Here is a 23,125-nt window from a genome sequence, read left to right on the forward strand (position 1 = left end):
AAAAGAAGAATGAGTGATCGTCGCTTCTTGCTTCGTTGCAGCAAGAAGGAAGCAAGTGCAAGCAAGCAATCAAGGCACTGCCATCACGCAACCACATTCGGTCCTGCGCGTGCAAACCGCGCGCAGGCGCCCATAAACACGTCTGACACGTTTCACACACCCACGCGAGGAGGCGAAAGCAGCAGCAGAAGCAGGTGCACCTTCACTTCCTCTCACCACACCAACTCAACTCACTCACCAAACACCAACCCAACTCACTCACTCCCTGTGACAGGCGGAACATGGAGCAGCAACAAGAGGCAAAGGTGGTGAAGCTGCCAGGGAAGGTGCGATCTCGGCAGAGCCAGAACCCCGTCAGCAAGAGAGCCAAGATGGCAAAACAAGCACAACAAGCTCAACAACAACAACAACAGCAGAAGGAGCAGAAGCAGAAGAAGACGAAGCAGGAGCACAAGCAGCAAGCACAGGGACAACAACAGCTGGCACATAAGAACAAAGGCAAGAAGACTGGCAAGGGGAAGCAGAAGAAGGGCAAGGTGAGGAGAGTGCCAGATGGTGCCGATGATGATGATGACGAGGTGAAGGAGCAAGGGCAACAACAGCTGCCAACAGTCACTGCCAGCACTGCCGACGCGGCAGAGGAGGATGCTGTTGACAATGACAACGAGGATGATGACGACTTTGAGGCAAACGACTTGCAGCTTGAAGCAACTGCAGACATGCAGGTCAGCGTGTTCGTGTGTGTGCGTGTGTGTGTGTGTGTGCGTATGTGTGTGTGTGTGCGTACGTGTGTGTGTGTGTGCGTACGTGTGTGTGTGCGTATGTGTGTGTGTATGGAATGGCTTGCAATCACCTTCATGCACCGGTTTGGACTGTTCTCGACACCTTCACTCACAGGCTGTGCTTGCATGTGGCATGATACAGGCGCTGCAATGCGATGTTCGTGCGTGCTGCCCTGGCGAAGAAGACTTCTGGGGCATCAAACAGCTCCTGCACCAAGTGCGTTCAGCCACGCGGTGATGAGAGTGTGTGCGTGAGCGTGGGAGTATGTGTGTGTGTGTGTGTGCGTGTGTGTGTGTGTGAACGTGGGAGTGTGTTTGTGGGTCAATGTCTTCATTCGTTCACTCGTCCGTCTGTCCGTCCTCTCGTTTGTTCGTTCGCTCGATCATGGTGTGAGCCCACTCAAGACTGTGCCAAGACTGTGTTGGGAGTTGTGGCTGTCCTGACTTACTTTCTCGACTTGTGCTTGTGTGCTGTGTAGCTGATGCGGGATGGCTCGTTTGTGTACGGCGACCTGGCGGACAGTCTGATTGAGAACAACGCATGCTCCACTGTGATCAAGCCTGAGGAGAGCGACCAAAGCGGCGACGTGCAGTTCAAAGCACAGGTGTGTGTGCGCATGTGTGTGTGCGCATGTGTGTGTGCGCATGTGTGTGTGCGCATGTGTGTGTGTGTTTGCATATGTATGTGCGTGGGTGTGCGTTTGCGCGTGTTTGCATGTGTGTAAGTTGTTGTTGTTGCGTTTGTTTCCACGTGTTGACACTACCACATGTGCTGTGTTCAGAGTGGAGGTCCCGGAGACGATGATGCTGATGACGACGACGATGGAGAAGTGAACAGAACCGACAAATACGACGTCTTTGCCATTGCCGGTGTCATCCCGCTCTCCGGTCCAAAGGTTCGTTATGAATGCGTGCGTGCGCGTAAGAGTGTGTATGTGTGTGTGTGTGTGTATGAATGCGTGTGTGTGTGTGCGTGTGGTATTTATGCTTGTGCATGTGTGCGTGCGCGTGCGCGTGCGCGTGCGTGTGCGTGTGAGTATGAGTGTGTGTATAATTTGCATACTGTGCTTTGGCCCTGTGTTCCGATGCTGGTGCTGGTGTGCAGTTAACGTGCGCCACCATGCTTGCTCGTGGCGCAATTGACATCTGCTCACGTTGTTCTGCGGCCACATCATCCTTTCATGCAGGCTCAGGCGTCTCTCACCAAGTGGCTCGCCAAGAAATGCAGCAAGCAGGCCGATGTGGTGCGCCATGGTTGTGGACATGCGTGTATGCGTGTGTGTACGGATATGTGTATGTATATCTATGCATGTGTGTGTGTGTGTTTGTTCGCTCGAACTTGCACGTGTACATCTATTTCAACTCACCTCTCCAGCACAAACAAACTGCCCCCGCCTCTCCTTGAGGTTCTCTCTGTCTCTGTCTCTCTGTATGCTAGCCCACTCACCAATGCGCTGCGTCTGCTGTCGCCAGGTGTCTGCGCTGAAGAAGCCTGGCACCGCCTTTGTCATCTGGTGAGATGAATATCATGTGCGTGGCGTACTGATCATGGCTGTTGCCATGTGTTTGCACGTTGTTTCGGAGATGAGAAACCACGTCACTCCTGCCTTTGCCCCTTTATTGGGTCCTGTATGCTTGCGTCAATTCTTTCTCTTCGCAGTTCCTCTCTCCCCCCTCTCTCTCTCCCTCTCACTCACACACTCACTCACACACTCACTCACACACTCACTTACACACTCACTCACACTCACACACACACCAAACGCAGTGAGCGTATCATCAACCTGCCGCCACAGCTGGCCACGGCCATGTATGACACCCTCCTCAACGACATGCTCGCGTTGCCAAAGGTGCGGTCACGCATACCGCTGAGGTCGTGATGAGGGAAGGGGGAGGGTGATGATGATGGTGCTGATCATGGTGAGCTGGTGGCGGGGATGCAACAAGTGCGGTGCTGGTTAGACACTCGCTCTTGGGTAGCGCTCGTTTCACCAACTGCACGTTGCTGCTTTGTTGCTTATGCACTGATTCACCCATTCACCCACTCACTCACGCGGTCACTGTCCCATTCATTCTTGTGTTTGTGTCAGGCTGACCGGCCGAAGCAAGTTGTCATGATGTTCAAGGCGTACGAGTACACCAAGAAGGTACAGTCACGGTTTGCTTGTCCGTCTTGGAATGCAGCATCACTATTTGACAATGCGCGCGTTGTTTCCCTCGCGCTCACTGTGCCACCACCATGCACGCTTGTTTTGCCGTGTGCTGAGACACATCCTCACACACACACACACACACACACACACACACACACACACACACACACACACACACACACACACACACACATGCATGTCTACACACGCAAGTAGACGAAGACCGCGACACCATCTGGTGTGGAGTTTTACGGCCCAGAGGACACATTCTTCTTCAAGGTGAGCCCTTCCACACATGCACGCACATGTGGACACACTGCTGCCGTATTCTTTGTTCCATTCACACACACACACACACACACACACACACACACACACACACACACACACACACACACACACACTAACGCAGAGCGCCGCCTCGACGCATCGGTTCAACATTCCAAAGACATCCGGGCAGCTGCAGGATAGCACACAACCAGACAAGTGAGCCAACAGGCGCTTTGCTCCTCCTCACTTGATGCTCCCTGCCATATTCTTCTGTATTGCTTTCTGAGTTGGCATGCCTGTTGTCATTGGCTTCTCACCACCACTTCACCTTTCCCCTCGCGCCCCACCTGTTGGCAGGATGTACCGCGTTGTGTGCGTGCTGTCCTTCAAGGCGTTCCGAGCAGCGGCACAGCAAGTTGCATCCGCCTTTGTCGCACAATACGACGGCTGTGCGTAATGGTGATGTGACCCGCCCTCGACCACCACAAACCGCACCGCACACTGTCAACACCCTCGCCCACTGCAACAACACGCGTGCATACACGTTCATAGCTGTCAATAAACTCGCTCCCATCCCTCGATGTGCGGGATGCCATCCATGTGGCGTATCATGAGCTGCGTTTACTTGTGCTGCACAAGAAAGCATGACGCAAACGCAGCAGTGGATATCAGGGTCAAGGGCAAAGGGATGCGTGTGGGAGCAGGTTTACTCGGCAACAGTCTTCCTGGCACGGCCCTTGGTCTCAGGGCGGGGCACGACCTCCTTCTGCTTCATGAAGATCATCTCAATGTGGCAAGGAGAGGACTTGTAGGCTGCACGCAACAGCAACACACACACACACACACACACACACACACACACACACACACACACACACAGGCACGGTGAGGTCGGTGTGAGCCAAGGCGACAGCGCACTCCAGTGCAAAACGCTCATGCCAGCAGAGATGGGTCGTGATTTCATGACACGGCACAAGCCTCCACTACACCACACCAAACTCCACTTTCACCATGCAACTCTTCAACGCACGCACACGGAGATACCCACACAAACATCACAAGCACAAACTGCCTCCCTCCACCCCGCATAAAACACTTACGGTTGATGCGACCGTGCGCTCTGTAGGTACGACGGCGCATGTGGGGTGCGCGGTTGACCTGGGCGTGCTTGATGAAGAGGGACTCGGGCTGCAGGCCCTTAACCTCGGCGTTGCTCTCGGCGTTCTTGAGGAGGTCGAGAACAAAGTTGCACGACTTGAGTGGCCAGCGACCCTGTGTCCAGTTGTGCTGCTTGGCCTGTGGTGGTGATGGTGGTTGTGCATGCGTGCAAAGAGGTGTAAGAACAACAATATTGGAGCATCAAGCAAAGGGAGGAAAGCGTCAGCGATGTCACTTGTGCATCGGCGTGCGCACAGAGGTGAAGAGTTTGTCCTGCCTCTCTAAGCACTTTTGTGGCTCACGCCGGAAGTCAACAGCGCAATCACCACAGTGGACCAGCAAGCACAAGCAATATGGGAGCTGCCGTTTTCTCCAACTCGCGCCAATTGTCCCCGTCCACGCCACCGTCCCCATTCGGTTTTCACTCAAGCGCGCGCACACGCACACTGTGTCTCCCTCGTCGTCTGCGCATGACACATCAGGGGTACGCACCATGCCCTTGCGGCCAATACCGCCGTTCCTGTAGCGCTTGAAGGGGACAATCTCCTTCTTGGCCTTGACGTTCTCGAGGAAGCGCACGGCACGGGGCAGGCTCATGCCCCGGATGGCGTGCACGGTCTCGCGCGTGTTCTTGTAGTGCACACGCAGGTAGGAACCACGCGTCTTCACGACTGTTGGCGATGTGATGCGATGCGCAGGTGCGTGTTGGGGTGTGCATGCGTGTGCAAGTGTGTGATGAAGATGAAGGTGAGCAGCAGGCAAGGACGGAGATGGGGGGGGGGGGGAGGAGGCATGACAGTGTGGGCGATCATGTGGTGGGTGGGTGCTGTTGCTGTCGTGGTGGAGTCGTGGTTGCTGTTGCTTGCGCAGGTCTGGGCGGAGTGGTACACTCGTCGATTGAACCCGTTGATTGGGCCGCTTTCTTTACCACGCCGCCACTGCCACCGTCCCCGTCACCATCACCAGCAGTACAACCAAGCCACCTCCCACGTGCACGTCACACAAGAACACACACACACACACAAAGCCTTGGGGCGGGTGCTGCTGTCAGTCTGCTGCTGCGCTGCGCGCATGGGCCCACCACACGCACGATCGATGCCACTTCACCACACAGCTCATCATTGCTGTTGCTGCTTGTTGTTGCCACTGTCGCTCGCCCATCAACGCAAAGAAGCACGTGCGTGTGCTCCGGAGGGGGGGGGGACACATCAGCACCCGCGTGTTGTTGTCGTCGTGCAACGGTGCCACCCCTCGTTCACCGTGCACCGCTTCCACCACCTTCACGCAAAACCTCACACACACACACGCACACAAAAGCTGCTTCATTTCCCCTCCGCTCAGAGATGCAGTGCTTGCTGACTGCTCACCGTTGTCCTGCTCGGCGACATCCCAGGAGTAGCGCACCATGGTGGCGGTGTTGGTGGTTGCTGTATGGGGAGATGGGGAGAAAAAGGGAGCAAATCTCAGCGCTCACACACGCGACACAAGGAAAAAGGGCCAGCAAAAGTACCTGGCACTTGCCACGGTACTCATGCGTGGAAACTTGTCCAAAGAATTTCACCAATAATCATGCACAACGCTTTCTGCCCATATCATGCGCCAACCTTCCAGGGCACAAGAAAATCTGATAAAGCTACCCACCAATTGTCAAACCCAAACAAACCACAGCAAAGCAAAGCAACAAGGCAGCACCCAAAATCCAAAAATCACTGGCTGACCAACCAAACCACCACCCTGCAAGGCAAGCCAAGCGGCAAGCGACGAGCGACAAGCAACGATGAGCAGCAACGCTGTTCAGTACCTGGCTCGGCGCCGGTCGCCGATTCGTTACACATCGTACGTGATGCGCGTGAAGTGTGTGAAGAGTGTGTGAGGTGTGTGTGCGTGTGTGTGTGTTTGATTTGATCTGGGTGTGCACGCTTGATTTGAGTGTGTGAGTTGATGTCTGTGTCATGCATGCATCATACCTTCAGGATTCATGCGACGTCATGTCACATCACTGCTTCGCTCACGTCCATCTCACATCATGCTACTCATGCCATGCAATTTATGCCATCACACACACACACACACGCCAAACACACACACACACAACATCACACACACACACACACACACACATACAACATCACACACACACACACGCCACACACACACACACACATACAACATCACACACACGCACACACACACGCGACATACCGCTTTTCGTCTCTCCTCCCCTCCTGCATGTAGGCGGTCGTTGCGATCGCCAACACCCCCGCCCGCACCCGACTTTGACGCGGGCGATGACGAGTCTCCAGCCAGCCCTGGTGTGGAGGCACCCATTGCAGACACTGAGCAAGCCAAGAGCATGGCCCCTGCCACCGAGGAAGAGGTGAACCGCCGCGCGTTGGCCATCGCAGGGAAAGTGGCCGCCCTCACCCTGCTCGCCGTCCCCGTCTGCTACCTCTTCGACTTTTTTGGCGAGAACCTCTCCGGGTTTGGCACCTTCCTCTTTGGCCTCACCATCCTCATTGGATTCCCCATGGGCCTGCGCGACATGTTCTCCGTCATCCCGGACCACGACATGTTCATGTACTTCTTCTCCGTCTTCGCCTTCACCAGCGCCATTGACTTTATCCTTGCCTTCACCATTGACAAGCGCAACGCCGTCCTCGTCGAGTGAGTCTCCGATGCGTGCGTGTGTGCGTGTGTGTGCATGTTTGTTCGTCTACATGCGTGCGTGTGCGCATGTGCATGTGCATGTGCGCATGTGCGTCTACATGTGTGCATGGGGCGGTGTGTTTCTGTGCATCTCCTCTCGGCTGGATGCAACCTCGCCCCCCCCCCCTCCGGTCGCCTCGTTGCGACCGTTGTCCCCCCCCCCTCCATCCCCACCCATCAAGTGTCACTCACCCAACGTTCGTTCCCTCCTTCCTCCCCTAGCTACCTCGAGCGTGGCGAGCCCTATCTGTCCACGGCGTACGGGTTTGCGGCCAACCTGTGGGACGGCACCGCCCACTGGCTGCTGTACATTATCATGATCTTCGGCCTGGCCTCCCACAACCCGGCACTCTACCGCTCGTACTACCTCTACTGGATCGGCTCCATCACGTTCTCCCTGTGCAAGCTCATGCCTGGTGCCGCCATCGGCCACTTTAGCCACGCCATGGACTACTCCGCCTTCCTCAACGTCCCGTTCATCCTCCTCCCCGTGTACTTTCTCAAGCGCGTCATTGACACGCCGCGCCCGATCGAGCCTGCCAAGCGCGGCACAGCGTGGATGGAGGCTGCCTTTGCCGCCTTGCTCTCCGTCGCCGTCATTGTCCTTGGCATCCGCTTTGCCGCGGCCAACAACTCCGACCTGCCCATTGCTGCCGCCTGGCGCGAGGTTGAGCCCACGCTCGATGACCCCTCTCGCTTCTTCGCCGTCACCAGCATGGTGCACCTCTACTACGCCGTGCCCATGATGAGCGTGCTCATCGTCACCATGCTCTTTGGCGCCTCCCGCACCCAGCGCGGCTTCTGCAGCGACGTGGCCGTGCTGCTCGCTGGCGGCATGGGCGAGTCGCAGTTCTGCTACATGGTGTCTGCCTTCCACCACCTCACCCCAGACAACCTGCGCGTCTCCCCAGACTCGTGCGGGTTTTGGGGCATTAACGTGGGCCTCGTTGTCCTCACCCACGCCATTGCCGTCTACCTCACCTCTCGTCGCGGCCTTGCAGGCATCTTCAAGTGATGACTGACTGTCGTGCAAGGGTTGTGTGGGTACGTGTATACGTGCGTACGCGTGTTTTGTGTGTGTGTGTGTGTGTATGTGTGCGTTGCACGTGTGCTCACGTACGTTGTATGTACGTGTGCGCATGCGTTTGTCTGCTTGTCACACGCACACGTCGCGTGTCTACACGCCACAGCAAGTCCTGTACTCCCGTTGTTTTGTATCATTGAATGTGTTGTGTGAATATGCCACGTGCCTTCTTCATCATTGTTACTCTGCTGCTGTTGCTGCTTCTTGGCACACACACTTGTGTGCCCTTGGCTCTGCACGTCCTGGTTTTTGTTACGATTTCATGCACAATTTGTTTTTGGCATTCGTGTTGTGGTGTTGCCTTTGCTTTGTGTCTGTGAGGCACTAGCTCGGCTCCACCGCAATTAAAGAAGCATAGAACGTGGCTGATAAGAGGTGTGCACTAGTGTGTGTGTGTGTGCGTGTGCGTGTTTGTGTGTGTGTGTGTGTGTGCGTGCGCGCGCTTGTGTGTTTGTTTGTTTGTGTGTTTGTGTGTGTGTGTGTTTGTGTGTGTGTGTGTGTTTGTTTGTTTGTGTGTGTGTGTGTGTACATGCACACACGTGTGCGCGTGCTCCTGTTTGCATGGGGTTGATTGCACGCTGCGTGAGTGCATGGCGTGTGTTATGTGTCGTTTGTTTATGGTGCAAGTGTCATAAGCGGGACCGACCGTAACGTAAAGGAAAGAGGGGAAGAGAAATTCTATCAACACGCATGTGAACAGGTGAAGGCAATGACTATGAACATGACAAGTTGTGATCACAAAATGAAACAACAATCGTAAGTGGCCAGCACACGATGAGCAAAGCAAGTCTGTGTGAAGAAACATGGGTTTACGAGAATGTGAATGTGCTCGTTTGCGCTTGTGCATGACGCATATTGGGTACAAGTGTGCGTGAACGTGCAAGCATCGGTCGAGTGAAGCGTACAATCGAGTCATCAGCCAAATGTGCTGCAGTTTGCCTTTGCTCTTCGCAGAGACCCCATGCGACGCAGTGGCGTTCCTTGCACGCTCGATGAGGCAGAGGGAGGCCGCCTAATGGCGCGATGGTGGGAGGTGACGAGAGGTGGCGGTGGTGGTGAGGGGTCAGGGAGGAGGAGGAGGAGGAAGTGGTGGTGTGGCAGGCTGGTGCATACGAGTGAAAGAGGACAAACAAGCTACCAGACACAAATACATGCACACATACAGACACATACATGTACACATACAGACACACAAACACACACATAGACACTCACTGTTGCTGGTGTTGCGACTGCTGCGCGTCAAAGGAGCCCGAGAGACTGGCGGTGCCAGACGGCGCCATCTGCCGTGCGCGCAGCGACGCAAACTTTCGCTTCCACTCCTCGCATTCTGCTGTCAAGCGCACGTTTTCCTCTCGCAGCCGGCGGCCGTCGCCGTCACGCGCGGGCGAGCCGCTCCGCTCCAGCATCTGCAGCGGCGACAATGGTGGCATGTGTGTGCGTGCGTGTATGTGTGTATGCGTGTATGCGTATGTGTGTATGAGAATGCGTGTCGAGAATGGATGAGGGAAATGTCGGTGCACACGTGAGCGTGTGGGGTGGATGTCAGATGGGCTGCCTGTACAAGGACACTGGGCGCATGTCACGTACAAACACACATGGACACACATGGACACACACACACACACACACACACACACACACACACACACACACACACACACACACACACACACATGCACACACACACACACACACACACACACACACACACACACACACAAGCACACACACACACACACACACACACAGGCAAACAAACACACACGTTCGACCCCACCTTTGCCTTGAGTGAGGCCTCATCGGCGTCGTCGATGCCAATGGCCTCCTTTAGCGCCTGGTTTGCCGACTGAAGATACTCCACCCTGTTCTTCAACTCCTCAATCTCTTCGCTCTGCTTCGCTGAACTCGTGCCACTTCTTTCCTTCTTCATCGCTGCCGGCGTCTCGTTCCTCTGCTGCCGTGTCACCCGCAACTCCTTCTCAAGTTCGTGTACGCGTTGCAGTGCACTCTCGTATTCTTCACGCGGCACGCTGTCCATATGGGCCGGCGACCCTCGCGACGATGTGGCAGGTGACGATGACAGTCGTGCCACCTGTGCTTGAAGCGTTTGCACTTGCTGCTGCAGGCGAGTTGCACTGGACGTGAGCTGGGACACCCGCTCCTCAGCAGCACTCGCGCGCTCCCGCCACTGCTGTGCGCGTGCGTCGGCCGCTGTCGCCTGCTGCTGCAACACGGCCTCCCGCTGCTGTGCTTGGCGCTGCGCCTCTGCAAGCGCGGTCGCTGTTGCTGCTGCTGAATCACCACCACCGCTGCCGCCACGCTGACTGGCGGCGAGGGCCTGGTATTCCTGGCGAAGCGTCGATACCTGCTGCTGCAGCCGTCGTACTTCCTCCACGCGCTGGTGCAGCACGTCGGCGTATTCGTCACGCGAGCGCAGGGCAGAGTCGCGCTGTCCCTGCAGGACTTGTATCTGTTGGTGCGCATGATGCAATTCGGCGTCCAGCTTGTCCACGTGGGCGGAGGCGTTGCGATCCACCTCGCGCGCACGGCGCTCCCAGTCGTCGCGCGCAGCCATCAGCGTCCTGTTCTCCGCATCCGCTGACGCAATCCGTTCACGCGCCGCACGCAACTCTGCGCGCGCCTCTGTGCTGCTGGCCTGAATGCTTTCCATCTCCTTCTTCGTTGCAGTGAGCTCTTCCTGCAAGGACGCGAGCGTGGCGTTGCGTGCGTTGACAACGTGTTGCTGCTGCTGCAGCTCAGATTGCAGCCGCTTCACGTCGCCCTCCAGCTCAGCCACCCGCGACTGGTCATCGCTGGTGTTGGTCATGATGCGCTGCTTGAGCCCAGATATGTCCCGCTCAAATTCCTCCCGTAATGTCTGCATTGCCCGCTCGTGCCCCGTGCGCAGATCCTGCTCACGCTGTCGCCACGTCTCCTGCACAGGTGTTGTGTGTGTATGTGTGTGTGTTTGAAGAGGGGACAGAGGAGAGGATCGCATCGATGTGTGTGCGTGAGAGTGTGTAGTATGCGTGAGAATGTGTCTTGTTAAGCTCACGTGTGTGCTCACCCAAGTGGATTTGCATTTTGTTTTGTTTTGTTGTGTGTGTGTGTGTACGCAAGGAACAATACACGATGTTCAAAGCATGTGGATTTGATGCGAGACGCATCAGCGATGCGCGTGCACGCGGGACCGTGAGCCCTCACCTTGTCGCGTCGTCTCAACTCATCAAACTGGTCCTGCTCCTGCTTCCTGCGTTCTCGGAGCGCTGCCAAATCCATTTGCAGTGATGAAATCTCGTCATTTGCATCACGCAACTTCTGCTGCAACGTGCTTTCCCGCTCGTCCAACACGCGCCGCAGTTTTTCTTGGAGGAGGAGAAGACGAAGAAGACGAGGGAAGGGGAGGGGCGTGGGGGGGGGAGATGTGTCAATGTGTGTGTGTGTGTGTGTGTATGTGTGTGTGTGTGTGTGTGTGTGTGTGTGTGTGTGTGTGTGTGTGTGTGTGTGTGTGAATACGCGTGTGCATGTACATTCGAGAGGACACGTCAACTTGTGCATTCGTCTGCGCATGCCCTACATGCACACATGCACACACACGCACACATGCACACGCACGCCCAAATGTACACGCCACAGGCACTACACCTCCTCACCGTTCTCGTTGATGGCTGCGTTGAGCTGCGTGTTGTGCTCTGCGCGCATGTGCGCCATCTGCGACCTCAGCTCCTTGATTGCGTCATCGCGCTCTTGGCCAATGCGGCGAATGCTGTCTGAATATGACGCCTTTGTTGCCTTCAGCTGCTCCTGCAGGGCCGCTTTCGCTTGCTGAAAACCAAGAACAAGGGAGGGACACAAGCGTGCGTACAACACATGTGAGTGAGTGAGTGTGTGTGCGCGCGCAGCAGGTCAGCGTTCGCGAAAAGGAGAAAGCGTACCACGACAAAATTCACGTGAACGAGTTCCCCGGCACCCTCGTCACCCCAACGCGTTCACCACCTTCATCCTTGTCACCCCAGCGTTGCACCTGCAGTTCGGGCAGCAAGTCTTCAGAGTCGTGCACTTTGATGAGCTGTGTGCGCAGTTTGTCCAGTTCCACATCCAAGCGGGTGTTGTCCGCCTCAAGCTGTAAATTGCGCTGTCGCAGCGTTTGGTTGTCGCTACGCAATCGTGTTTCAACGGAAACCGTTTCCTGTCTTGCAGACGCCAATTGCGCCTTGAGTGTGCGCAACACACGCTGGTAGTCCTCCTTGTCCTGTTGCCGCGCCGTGAGCTCCAGCGACATGGCCTGCGCCTGTGCTTGGAGGTCGTCGTACCGTGCCTGCAGGCTCTCCTTGTCCATACGCACGTGCTCAAGGAGGCTCAGCGATGACGCAGAGGGTGACACGGGCCGTGTTCGGCTCATGTTCTCTGGTGAAGGTTGAGGCGACGGCGAGAAGGGCAGCACTGGCTTCTGCCTGCGTTGCTGTTGCTCCTGTTCCAGGAGTTGCCGTCGTTGCTGCTGCTGCTGCTGCCTGCTGGCCGGCGTGCTTGTGGTGGTGCTCTGCACATCAACGCTGTTGTTCAAGTCCATACCACCACCACCGGCACCAGCTCCGCTGCCCTGCAGCCGGCGAATCAGCGTGGGCGAGGGGCCAGAGCGCTCGGAGTGGATGCTTACTGTGCTGCCGACGCTGTTGGAGGAACGCTTGCGACCAGCGATGCCAGCAATGCCGGAGACAGGATCTGTGTATGGGAGGCTGAAGTCGATAAAGGCGCTTCGCGCGTCAACAACAACGGATTCGGACTGCTGTGTTGGACGAAACACAGGGCCACCAGGTGATGGTGGCTGTTGTTGTTGTTGTTGTTGTTGTTGTTGTTGTTGTTGTTGTTGTTGTTGTTGTTGTTGTTGTTGTTGTTGTTGTTGTTGTTGTTGTGTTGTGTGCTTCGTTCCACTGTCTGTTTCTACCATGATACCAGGCACATCTTGTTGCTGGTGAGTTGGCGGCTGTGGCCGTTGTCTCGCTGCTGGAACCGTGGAAGAAGAAGCAGAAGAAGAGGGGAGCTGCTGGGGCTGCTGCGCTTGCTGTTGTTGTTGCTTCACCGAACTCGCCACTGCCGTTTCATCCTTCTCTGCGATAACACGAGAAGTACGCGGGCTGTTTGACGCCGAGCGTGATGTGGATGTGTTGCGAACGGGAATGGGTGGTGTTTTCCTCGTCCCACCTCGACTTCCAGGCCGGCTCGTTCGCTTGCCCCTTCCTGATTGTTGTTGTTGTTGTTGTTGTTGTTGTTGTTGTTGTTGTTGTTGTTGTTGTTGTTGTTGTTGTTGTTGTTGTTGTTGTGGTTGTCGTGAAGGTGCATTATTACCGACTACCACCTTCCCTTCAACAGCCTGCAGTGCTTGCTTTGCTGCATCCTGCTCCACTTGTCCCCCCTTCAGCTTGCTTTTCTCATTGCCCGTCGATGCTGCTGCGTCTTCTGCGTACATGGCTGGCGGTGGTATGCCTTGCACGGGGACATCACTGCATGTCTTTGTTGGTGATTCAATAGACGCCTGTCGGTTATGCTGCGGGTGTGTGTCTACATCGTCACCAACGCCCACTGCTCTGCCTTCGTCGGCATCACTACCCGCGGCAGCTGTCTTTGGTGCTGTTGTGTCAGCAGCAGTGGGCGCACGCACAACTGAAGCGTTGTCGTGGCTGTCGAACCCGCCCACTTGGTCACCGTCAACTACAAGCGCCACCTTGTCCTGCTGTGCTGATGTGGACGAGCCTGGTTGTTGTTGTTGTTGTTGTTGTTGTTGTTGTTGTTGTTGTTGTTGTTGTTGTTGTTGTTGTTGTTGTTGTTGTTGTTGTTGTTGTTGTTGTTGTTGTTGTTGTTGTTCGCTCTCTACCTGTTGTTTTGGATGTGTTGGCTCTTCTGGGCGTTGCGGTCCATGCTGCTGCTGCTGCTGTTGTTGTTGTTGCTGTTGTTGCGATTCAGTTGTGGCTGCTTCCGCTGCTGTTGGCGGTGGTGTTGCAACAGCGTTTGTCTCAACCACCCTTGTGACATTGGCAGCATTCCCTTGCTGGCCAGACCCACCACTCTCCTCGGGTTGCTTCTCGTTCACGCTCACGTCTCCAACGTTGGTAGGAACATGCACAGCTGCATCACCATCACCATCACCATGACCATCACCACCAGTCACACCAGCAGCTCTCTCCGGTGTCGCAGGCGTGTCCTGCTGTGCACTCGACACGGGACCAACCGCATTCTGCAGCACGGCTGCCGGGGCAGTAACAGCCGCTGCCATCGCAGGCTCTGTCGTGTGTGCTTGCCCTTGAACAGCCACCGGTTCCTTGTCTTCCCTTGCTGCTGGTGCTGACGATTGCTGCTGTGGGCGTTGGGGTCTGCTGCGGCGCTGTGGCATTCGCACATTTGCACCTGGTACTGCTGCACCCTTCCCTTGTGCCCCCTTCCCACCTCCACCACCACCATCATTCCTGGCACCAGCAGACAGGCTGCTCTGACTGCCAGTGTTGCTGCCACTGCTACTGCTACTGAGTCGGCGCGGGAGCTGATGCCGCCGTGGCGTTACAGGCGCGCTCGACGGCGTTGATGATGCTATTGGTGGCGATGATGAAGAGGACGGTACGCCAGCATTGGACGCGGTCGTGGCCACGCGTGTTGCGGGCGTCGTCGTCGTTGCAGTTGTGGCTGGAACTGCATTTGCATTTGCAGTGCGTTGGCGCTGGGCAGGTGCTGTGCCGTTGGTCGCCGCTGCTGTTGTGGCTGTGGTGGTGGGTCTTGCTGCTGTTGTGGCTGTGGCTGCACGCGTTGTCGTCGAGGTACGTTGCGAAGCAATGGTGATGGTTGTGTTCACGGCCGATGTGGCTGGGTTCTGCGTGGAGGCTGGCGGTGGCGGCCGCGACACGGACACGGTTGTGTTGATGCCTGCCGCTGGGGAAGTGGAGGAGGCGCCGGATGACCTGCGTCGTGCAGTGGGGCCGCTTTGCTGCTGGCGGGCTGCGCTCGCGGCTGGGGGCGGGCCTGTGCTTCGCCGAGCCGCTGCCCCTGCTTGCTGCCTTCGCCGCGCCTGTGTCTGTGCCTGTGTGTGCTGTGTTGTGGGCTTCATGGCGGCTGGTGCTGTGGCGCTGAGCACCTGACGGCGCTGGCGAGCGTTTGAGGATGGCACACCGCGCCTGCCCCGTGCTGCTGTCGCTGCTGTACCTGCTGCACGGCCGCCACGGCTGGGTTTGTCTACCCCGTTGCTGCTGGCAGCAGAGGGGTCATCTTCACCCGTGTCTGTGAGGAACGTGATGGCTTTGCCTTGTACAAACACGCCGTGCCGTGTTGGGCACTTGAAGTATCTGTGCCCTGCCACGGACCCATCGTTCTTCCCCTGTCACCGCCACATGTGTGTGTATGTATGTGTTTGCATGAGTGTGTGTATGCATGCGAGAGAGAGTGTGTGTATGTGTGTATGCATGTGTGTATGCGTGTTCGCGAATGCATGTGAGAGAGTGTGTGTATGCGTGAGTGAATGAGTGTTGTAAAGAGTAAAGTGAACGAGTCACACGCGGCTGCTTCGCACACTGCAAGTTACAGCATATAGTGCCGCGCGGCATCCACAACACACACACGCACACGCACACGCACACACACGCACGCACACACACACGCACACACACACACACACACGCACACGCGCACACACACGCACACACACACACACACACACACACACACACGCACACGCACACACACACGCACACACACACACACACACAGATCATCCACACCCACTCACTCACCGCAGGCTCATCGAGCCAGACGCCACACCAGGTGCCTTCCTTGAACTGGGTCGGGCCAACAAAGGCCAGCGTACCGGCACCTCGGCCAGGCACACGGACGCGTCGGCCCACATGCTGTGATCCCACCACCCCCACAGGCATCGCCGAATCAAAGCAGTGGGGGTTGTTATGTTACAAAAATGACGCTCCTCTCACAATTGGTACCTTTGTCCTGGTCTTCTTCCGCTTGTTCTTCTTGTTCTTCTGCTTCGTCGCTGTACGGCTCTGTTGTCTCTGTGCTTGGCGGCACTGTCGCCAATGTCAGCACACCTCCCTCGCGTACTTCCTACACACGCACACACACACACACACACACACTCCTGTGTTGTTGTTGGCTGCTGGCTGGCGCTGATGTCTTGTTGCTGCAGCCGCTTGAGCCGCTGGCGGTTGCTTCGCTGCCTTGCCCGAGTTTGTTTGGGTGGATTTGGTTTCGTCCAACATAAATTTCACGCAAAGGCAAATTTGCTGTTGGGATTTCGTTGCAAGTCAATTTTGACTTCAGCCATCGTGCTTTGAATTTCCCGGCGCTGTAGTAGGGTCATTTTCATTCGGTGGAGCGTGATTTCTTGTCCTCCAGCGATTTCCCAGAGGAAAGTGTGGGGTCTTTACGAGGACAACGACCCTACCCGACGGTTTTTTTTTGTGTTCGTTGTGGGCCAAAACGGAACATACACAGCTCTGCCTTTGCTTCTGCTTCTTGCTGAGGTGCCACCAACCAACTCCAACGAACCAAACACCAACCAACCAACGATTGTTGACTCTTGTCGGTCAGTAACGAGAGAGAAGACACGCACTCACGCACAACCAACACGAAGGAAGAGAGACGCAAGGCTCCCCCCCCGTGTGCTCGCCCCGACAAGTAGCAGGCAGCAAGGTGGGGAGATATTCTTGGCCCTTGCAGTGAATGGGAGTCGTGCTCGTGATCGATCTGCGACGCACAAGCGTGCTGCTTCCGACTTGCATTCCTCCTACCTCTTGTTTATTTTTGTTGAGGCTTTGCGTGTTGGGTACGAGTTGGTCTGAATTTGCTTGCTTGCTGCATGTCACCTTGCTCGCCAACTCGCCCTCGCCTGTTGTGCCTTGGCTGTGAATGCTTGTGCCCGTTCTCCGATTCCTTTCACTTTTCAATGCACACGCTCAAACGAACGCTCATCGCCGGCACTGTTGTCTGACTTGCCTCGCTTTGCACCGCACACACACACACACACTTACATCGCCACATGCATCCCTTTGCACGCAACACACACACACACACATTGAAACACACACGCACGCACGACGCCATTGCATTCATCAGGCGTTGTTGTGAGTAGTAGCACCAACGCGACCGGCAGTGCCACTGAACCACAGCAGCCACAGCAGCTACAGAAACAGTGAGTCTCAACAATGAATGCGTGCCCGCATGTGTGTGTGTGCGGGAATGCGCTGAGCAAGAATGCAATTGCTGCTGGTGGCGGTGGAGACGGTGCTGTCGCTGCTGTGGTTGCAGGTACATGAACGCACCCGTGTGGCGGCAGTGCATGCGTGGTTCTGACATGCCACGCGTAATGCACCTGCTCGCTGCATGCAGATGACAGATCAGGTGCTCAAGTACCTGCGCATCCCAGCCAGCTCTCGCCAGGGGTACGAGGACTCCTCGGCATGGGCTGCCAAGCGGCTGGCTTGGATCCCAGATGAGAAAGAAGGTACAGCGACAAGCCAACGTGATATGGTGGTAGTTGGGCACTCTGTGGTTGAAGACCGGGCGCACTTGGTGAGGGAGAAGAGCAAGCATAGCTTGTAAAGCCTGAGAGTGCTGCACCTGTGGTGCTGTCATCAACGCGGCCGTGTGCAGCGCTTGTGGACCAACACACACTGACGCCTGCATGTGCACAACACCCCTTTCAGGCTTTGTCTTGACCGCCATCAAGTCTGATGAGGGCGAGGAAGTCACATGCCAGCGCGAGGACACGCGTGAAATGGTCACGGTGCGTTCAACTTCGCTGCTCTGTGTGTGTGTGTGTGTGTGTGTAATCCTTGGCTCTGAGAGGGTGCGTGTTTGGTGCATGGACCAACCCGACCCGAGCTCCGTGAAACGTCGTGTGCTGTATCTAACCTTGTGTCCTGCGTGTGCGTGTGGGCTTTTTTGGTGACAGGTGAGCGCGGATGATGTGCAGAAGGCCAACCCACCCAAGTTCAACAAAGTGGAGGACATGGCCGAGCTCACCGTGCTGAACGAGGCATCTGTGCTCTTCAACCTGCGCGACCGCTACCACGCCGACCTCATCTACGTGCGTGCATGTGTGTGTATGTGTGTGTGCGTGCATACATGTGTGTGTGTGTGGCGAGCTGGAAATGGTTGAGATCATTGAGATCATGCCTATGATGGTTGTGGTGTGTGTTTGTGCACTCTCGCACATCGCCGATGCTTTCGCGCACTGAACCCCCACCTCCACCAACACACACGCACATGGTTGCAGACATACTCTGGGCTGTTTTGTGTGGTGGTGAACCCGTACAAGAACATTCCCATCTACAACGACGACGCCATCAAGCTGTACAAGGGCCAGAAGCGCGACGCTGTGCCGCCGCACGTCTTTGCCATTGCCGACCTCTCCTACCGCAGCATGCTCCAAGGTTCGCGCGCGTGTGCATGGTGTTGGTTGACAGTCACTTTGTTTGGGGGGGGGGGTATGGTGGTGTTGGTGTTGCGGTCCTCCTGACGCGTTCGCTGCTGTCAGTGCGATGGTGTCTTGCAAATGCTCACGCACTTGCGAACGCATGTTGTGCACCTGCTGCTTGTATTGAACCGCAGATCGTGAGGACCAGTCCATTCTCTGCACGTGAGTTGCTACCGTTGTGCTGGCCATGTGTTGTGTCGTACTAACGCCCGCTGTTAAGGCCACAGTGCCTCTGTTCTCGCTCTGATTGCTTTGCGTTGCCCACACAACCCTACAACCAAATCAACACACACATACGCACACTCACACATGTTAACGCACGTGCTCGCCCGTACTCACCCTCCGACTTTCTTTACATCTCTGCGTCCACGCGCCTTTTTTGCCTGTGTGTGTGTGCGTGTGTCGCCAGTGGCGAGTCTGGTGCAGGCAAGACGGAGAACACGAAGAAGGTCATCCAGTACCTTGCGAGTGTTGCCGCCACCACGCGCCGCGACCCGGACACGCTGGCCATGTTCGCCTCCGACGCAGCAGCAGGCAGCACCATGGGCAAGGTCCGCGCGCTGTGTACCCCTGGTGGTGTCGTCGTTTGCGTCTGTGCTTGCGTCTGTGGGTGTGGGTGTGGGTGTGGGTGTGGGTGTGGGTGCGTGCGTGTGCACGTGACCGTCGTGATGATGGCGGCGTGTGCGCACGTGTGTGTGTCCTTGGTGGTGGTGGTGGTGGCTGTGATTGCGTTCATGGGCAAAAATACTGCATTTATGCATGGCTTGCGCTAACAGCTGTGACGCGTGTTTTAATTTTGTTTATGTCTTTGTTTGTTTGTTTTTTCTGCCACAGGGCGAGCTCGAGCGCCAGCTGCTGCAGGCCAACCCCATCCTGGAGACCTTTGGCAACGCAGGCACCATCAAGAACGACAACTCCTCCCGCTTTGTGCGTTGTGCTCTACACACCTACCCTTGCTGTTTATTTTGCCTTTTTTTTTTTTGTGGACATTTGGGTGTGCGCCAATGCCTCTGAACATCGTGGTTAGGACATCCGCATCGCTCACGCATTCCCCTGCTGGCATGATATCCCAAACACGCACACACACACACACACACACACACACACACACACGCGCACACACACACACACACACACACACGCACACAGGGCAAGTTCATCCGCATCCACTTTGATGCTGCTGGCTTCATCATTGGCGCGACGATTGACACGTATCTGCTTGAGAAGTCTCGCTGTGTGCGCCAGAACGAGAGCGAGCGCACATTCCACAGCTTCTACCAGCTCCTCCGCGGCGCAGACGCAAAGTACATCTGTAAGTCAACATCATGCACACATGAAGCCGCTGTGATAGTGCACTTGCGTGCTTTGTGTGATGACAGTGATGTGCTCACGGCAGAAAGACTGCATTTGTGCGTGCGTGTTTGGTTTCGTTATTGTGTGTGTGTGTGTGTGTGTGTGTGTGTGTGTGTGTGAGCACGCTTGCGACGCCTGACCCTCTCCCCGGGTTCCTGCTCGCCATGTACTAATTCATGTTTACCATGTATTCCTGCACATCTTTGGCAACAGCGGAGCTGCTGCTCGAGGACATCAGCAAGTACGAGTTTATCAGCAACGGCGACATGCACCTGCACCACGTGGACGACGGCAAGGAGTTTGCAGACACAAACGAGGCATGCCGCATCATGGGCATGACTGACGAGCAGATTATGGACGTGTGGCGCGTCGTCTCTGCCGTCATGCTCATTGGCAACATTGAGGTCAGCTCCCAGCGTCGTGGCGGCGAGCAGGCCGTCATCAAGGACGACTCAGGTCAGGCTAAGCACTTGCCCTTGGGCTGGAGGCGGAGGGGTTGGTTGGTTCATGAGTTTGCGTGGTGTTTGCGTGTGAGTTTGTTTGCGTGTTTGCGGGGTGTGTGTCCGTGTGTCTGCGTGTGTTGTACACGTGTCATGTATACGTGCTTGCTAGTGCGGTCGCTCTCGTCCCCCAGTTCTTGCTCTGCGTGTGGCGTGTGTATCCTCGCTTCACCTCTCACCCTCACCACTTCTACCACCACCGCCGCCTCCACCCTCGCATCATTCCCCAATGCAGTGTGCCAGAAGGTGTGCCACCTGCTCGGCATCAACGTGCTGGACTTCACGCGGTCCTTGCTGAAGCCAAAGGTCAAGGCGGGCCACGAGTTTGTGCACAAGCAGCAGACGAAGGAGCAGGTTGACTTTGCCAAGGAGGCCCTCGCCAAGGCGACCTACGAGCGCCTCTTCCTCTGGATCGTCAAGCGCATCAACAAGGTGCGATCGTGATGGCGGTGGAACAGGGGCGGGCTGTTGCTGTTGTCGTTGTGTTCATCGATACTGTCGCTGACACTGCTGTGAGTGTTGCTTCAGTTGCAAACATCCATCCTACCTGAAGTTTGGCCTCGCTCCTCACGATATACTCTCATACTCGGAAACACATACTCACACTCATGAACACGCACATACATACATACAAACACGCACGTTATCATTCACTCGCGTTAACCCACACGTACAGACGCTGGACCGCAACATCCGGGATGCGCGCACGTTCATCGGCATCCTTGATATTGCAGGGTTTGAGATTTTCAAGGTGAACAGCTTTGAGCAGCTGTGCATCAACTACACCAACGAGCGCCTGCAGCAGCTGTTCAACAGCCGCATGTTCCAGCTGGAGCAGGACGAGTACCAGAAGGAGAACATTGACTGGGAGTTTATTGACTTTGGCCTTGACCTGCAGCCCACCATTGATCTGATTGAGCGCAAGGGCATCCTGCCCCTCCTCGACGACGAGTGCTTCTTCCCCAAGGCCACAGACCAGTGAGTGGCAATGGTGCTAGCGTGCGTGGTTGGTTGGTTGGTTGGTTGGTTGGTTGGTTGGTTGGTTGGTTGGTTTGTGTGCGTGTGCGTGTGCATGAGAGTGAGAGAGAGTGTGTGTGTGTGTGTTTGTGCGTGTGCGGACAGCCTGTTGTTTGCGAATGGCATCGCTTGCCGGCTGTGGCTTATCGGCTTATCCATATCGCCCACCGTGCCACACCCCCGCCCTTTGCCTGTGCCAGGTCCTTTGTTGACAAGGTTGTGAAGCTGCTCGGTGACGACGAGAAGCTGAGCAAGCCTGCGCTGCGCGAGGACTGCGACTTTGCTGTCGTGCACTACGCCGGCCGTGTGCCGTACCAGGCTGCCGGCTGGCTGGTCAAGAACAAGGACCCGCTCAACGACAACGTCACTGCGCTGCTCGCCAAGTCTGGCAACGCGTTTGTGGCCACGCTGTGGAGCGACATGTTCTCTGGGTCGCTTGCCTCTGCCAACCGCACGCGCAAGGGCGCCTTCCGCACGGTCGGGTTCATCTACAAGGAGAACCTCAACCACCTCATGGACACCCTCAACCACACCACGCCCCACTTTGTTCGCTGCATCATCCCCAACCACGAAAAGAAAGCAGGTGCGACCATGTGTGAAGGCGGTTTTTTTTTCCGTGGTGGCCATTCAATGTGGGACATGGTGCAATTGGTGACGTTTCCATGCAGCGAATGCTTGCTTGCACGTGTGTCAGCTTGCTTCTTCGATGCTGGCCTTGAATTATTTTCTCTCCCCTCCCCCCCCCCCTCATCTTTGACTGTCACTCACTGCCTGTTCCTCCTTCGCACACGCGTTTTTCTATCCCTCCTGCCACATTTTGCTCTCGCCCACGCAACCGCCGCGGCTGCAGGCAAGATTGATGCGCCGCTTGTGCTTGACCAGCTGCGGTGCAATGGTGTACTTGAGGGCATCCGCATTTGCCGCAAGGGCTTCCCCAACCGCATCCTCTTCCAGGAGTTCAAGCAGCGCTACTCCATCCTCGTCCCAGAGGCCATCCCTCGCGGTGAGCCTCACTGTGCTGTACATGCGCGACTGTGCGTGTGTTTGTTATTTGAGGGTGGTTATGTGGTTATGTCTGTGTGTGTGTGTGTGTGTGTCTGTGCAGCGAACAACAACAACGCAATCAACTGGGCTGCCACCCAGCTCTCCTCTTTGTATTGCTCACATTCGTAGTACACGCACGCAAACACACACACACACACTTTGACGCGCACGCAGGCTTCACGGACGGGCGCCACGCGTGCGAGAAGATGGTTGAGGCGCTGAACCTGGATGCGCAGTCGTACCGCATTGGCCTGACGAAGGTGTTCTTCCGCGCCGGGATCCTTGCACAGCTTGAGGAGCAGCGCGACCTCAAACTCTCAAAGGTGCGATTCTCTTTGCAGGCCGTGCTCTTGTGCTTTGGTGCATTTGCTTCTGGTTTTATCGTGGGACAATCCGTCCATCGCCTTTCCTGCTCGCTTCTTTTCCTCCTCTCTTCTCGCTCTTTCCCTTTTCCCCTTCTCCTCCTCCCTTTACCTTCGCCCTTTCCTCCCCTCCATCTTACTTACTCGCGTTGCCTGTTCCGTGCCCCTACGCGTGTGTGTGCAGATGATCATTGGGCTGCAAGCGTTCTGCCGCGGGTACCT

General features: G+C 56.2%; 6 protein-coding genes across 6 annotated transcripts in view; 3 read left to right on the plus strand and 3 right to left on the minus strand.

Moving 5' to 3' along the window:
• The first annotated feature begins 142 nt into the window (after positions 1–142).
• PTSG_04744 (uncharacterized protein) lies at positions 143–3,784 on the plus strand. The gene is made up of 11 exons (XM_004994007.1): positions 143–725; positions 925–999; positions 1,262–1,387; positions 1,565–1,678; positions 1,970–2,026; positions 2,256–2,296; positions 2,551–2,632; positions 2,873–2,929; positions 3,152–3,214; positions 3,348–3,421; positions 3,563–3,784. The coding sequence occupies exons 1-11, from the start codon at positions 282–284 to the stop codon at positions 3,660–3,662; spliced, it is 1,233 nt and encodes a 410-aa protein (XP_004994064.1). The 5' UTR covers positions 143–281; the 3' UTR covers positions 3,663–3,784.
• PTSG_04745 (ribosomal protein rpl17) lies at positions 3,769–5,916 on the minus strand. The gene is made up of 4 exons (XM_004994008.1): positions 5,731–5,916; positions 4,856–5,034; positions 4,306–4,501; positions 3,769–4,018 (listed from the first exon to the last, which is right to left on the minus strand). The coding sequence occupies exons 1-4, from the start codon at positions 5,768–5,770 to the stop codon at positions 3,912–3,914; spliced, it is 522 nt and encodes a 173-aa protein (XP_004994065.1). The 5' UTR covers positions 5,771–5,916; the 3' UTR covers positions 3,769–3,911.
• A 104-nt stretch (positions 5,917–6,020) lies between these two features.
• Positions 6,021–8,455, plus strand: PTSG_04746 (uncharacterized protein). The gene is made up of 3 exons (XM_004994009.1): positions 6,021–6,199; positions 6,599–7,027; positions 7,292–8,455. Exons 1-3 carry the CDS (start codon positions 6,141–6,143, stop codon positions 8,082–8,084), a joined length of 1,281 nt encoding a protein of 426 aa, XP_004994066.1. The 5' UTR covers positions 6,021–6,140; the 3' UTR covers positions 8,085–8,455.
• Positions 8,456–9,068: 613 nt separating this feature from the next.
• Positions 9,069–13,118, minus strand: PTSG_04747 (uncharacterized protein; the record flags this gene model as incomplete). Its single annotated transcript, XM_004994010.1, has 7 exons — positions 9,069–9,165; positions 9,369–9,562; positions 9,934–11,091; positions 11,361–11,521; positions 11,810–11,981; positions 12,127–12,939; positions 13,110–13,118. 7 exons carry the CDS (start codon positions 13,116–13,118, stop codon positions 9,069–9,071), a joined length of 2,604 nt encoding a protein of 867 aa, XP_004994067.1.
• Positions 13,119–14,671: 1,553 nt separating this feature from the next.
• On the minus strand, positions 14,672–16,069 carry PTSG_04748 (uncharacterized protein; the record flags this gene model as incomplete). Its single annotated transcript, XM_004994011.1, has 3 exons — positions 14,672–15,222; positions 15,345–15,516; positions 15,929–16,069. 3 exons carry the CDS (start codon positions 16,067–16,069, stop codon positions 14,672–14,674), a joined length of 864 nt encoding a protein of 287 aa, XP_004994068.1.
• A 529-nt stretch (positions 16,070–16,598) lies between these two features.
• Positions 16,599–23,125, plus strand: part of PTSG_04749 (myosin) — a 10,086-nt gene continuing 3,559 nt past the window's right edge. Inside the window, exons 1-17 of the mRNA XM_004994012.1 lie at positions 16,599–16,841; positions 17,265–17,340; positions 17,538–17,652; positions 17,855–17,934; positions 18,103–18,237; positions 18,427–18,583; positions 18,762–18,789; positions 19,037–19,178; positions 19,462–19,554; positions 19,777–19,939; positions 20,194–20,436; positions 20,716–20,912; positions 21,157–21,458; positions 21,698–22,080; positions 22,348–22,500; positions 22,716–22,864; positions 23,088–23,125. The exon at positions 23,088–23,125 is cut by the window's right edge and continues 34 nt beyond it. Coding sequence (XP_004994069.1) covers positions 17,538–17,652; positions 17,855–17,934; positions 18,103–18,237; positions 18,427–18,583; positions 18,762–18,789; positions 19,037–19,178; positions 19,462–19,554; positions 19,777–19,939; positions 20,194–20,436; positions 20,716–20,912; positions 21,157–21,458; positions 21,698–22,080; positions 22,348–22,500; positions 22,716–22,864; positions 23,088–23,125 — 2,378 coding nt within the window. The 5' untranslated portion in view covers positions 16,599–16,841; positions 17,265–17,340. The remainder of the gene's footprint in view (positions 16,842–17,264; positions 17,341–17,537; positions 17,653–17,854; positions 17,935–18,102; positions 18,238–18,426; positions 18,584–18,761; positions 18,790–19,036; positions 19,179–19,461; positions 19,555–19,776; positions 19,940–20,193; positions 20,437–20,715; positions 20,913–21,156; positions 21,459–21,697; positions 22,081–22,347; positions 22,501–22,715; positions 22,865–23,087) is intronic.

This window comes from Salpingoeca rosetta (genome assembly GCF_000188695.1).
Source record: "Salpingoeca rosetta unplaced genomic scaffold supercont1.11, whole genome shotgun sequence".
Classification (NCBI taxonomy): domain Eukaryota; class Choanoflagellata; order Craspedida; family Salpingoecidae; genus Salpingoeca; species Salpingoeca rosetta.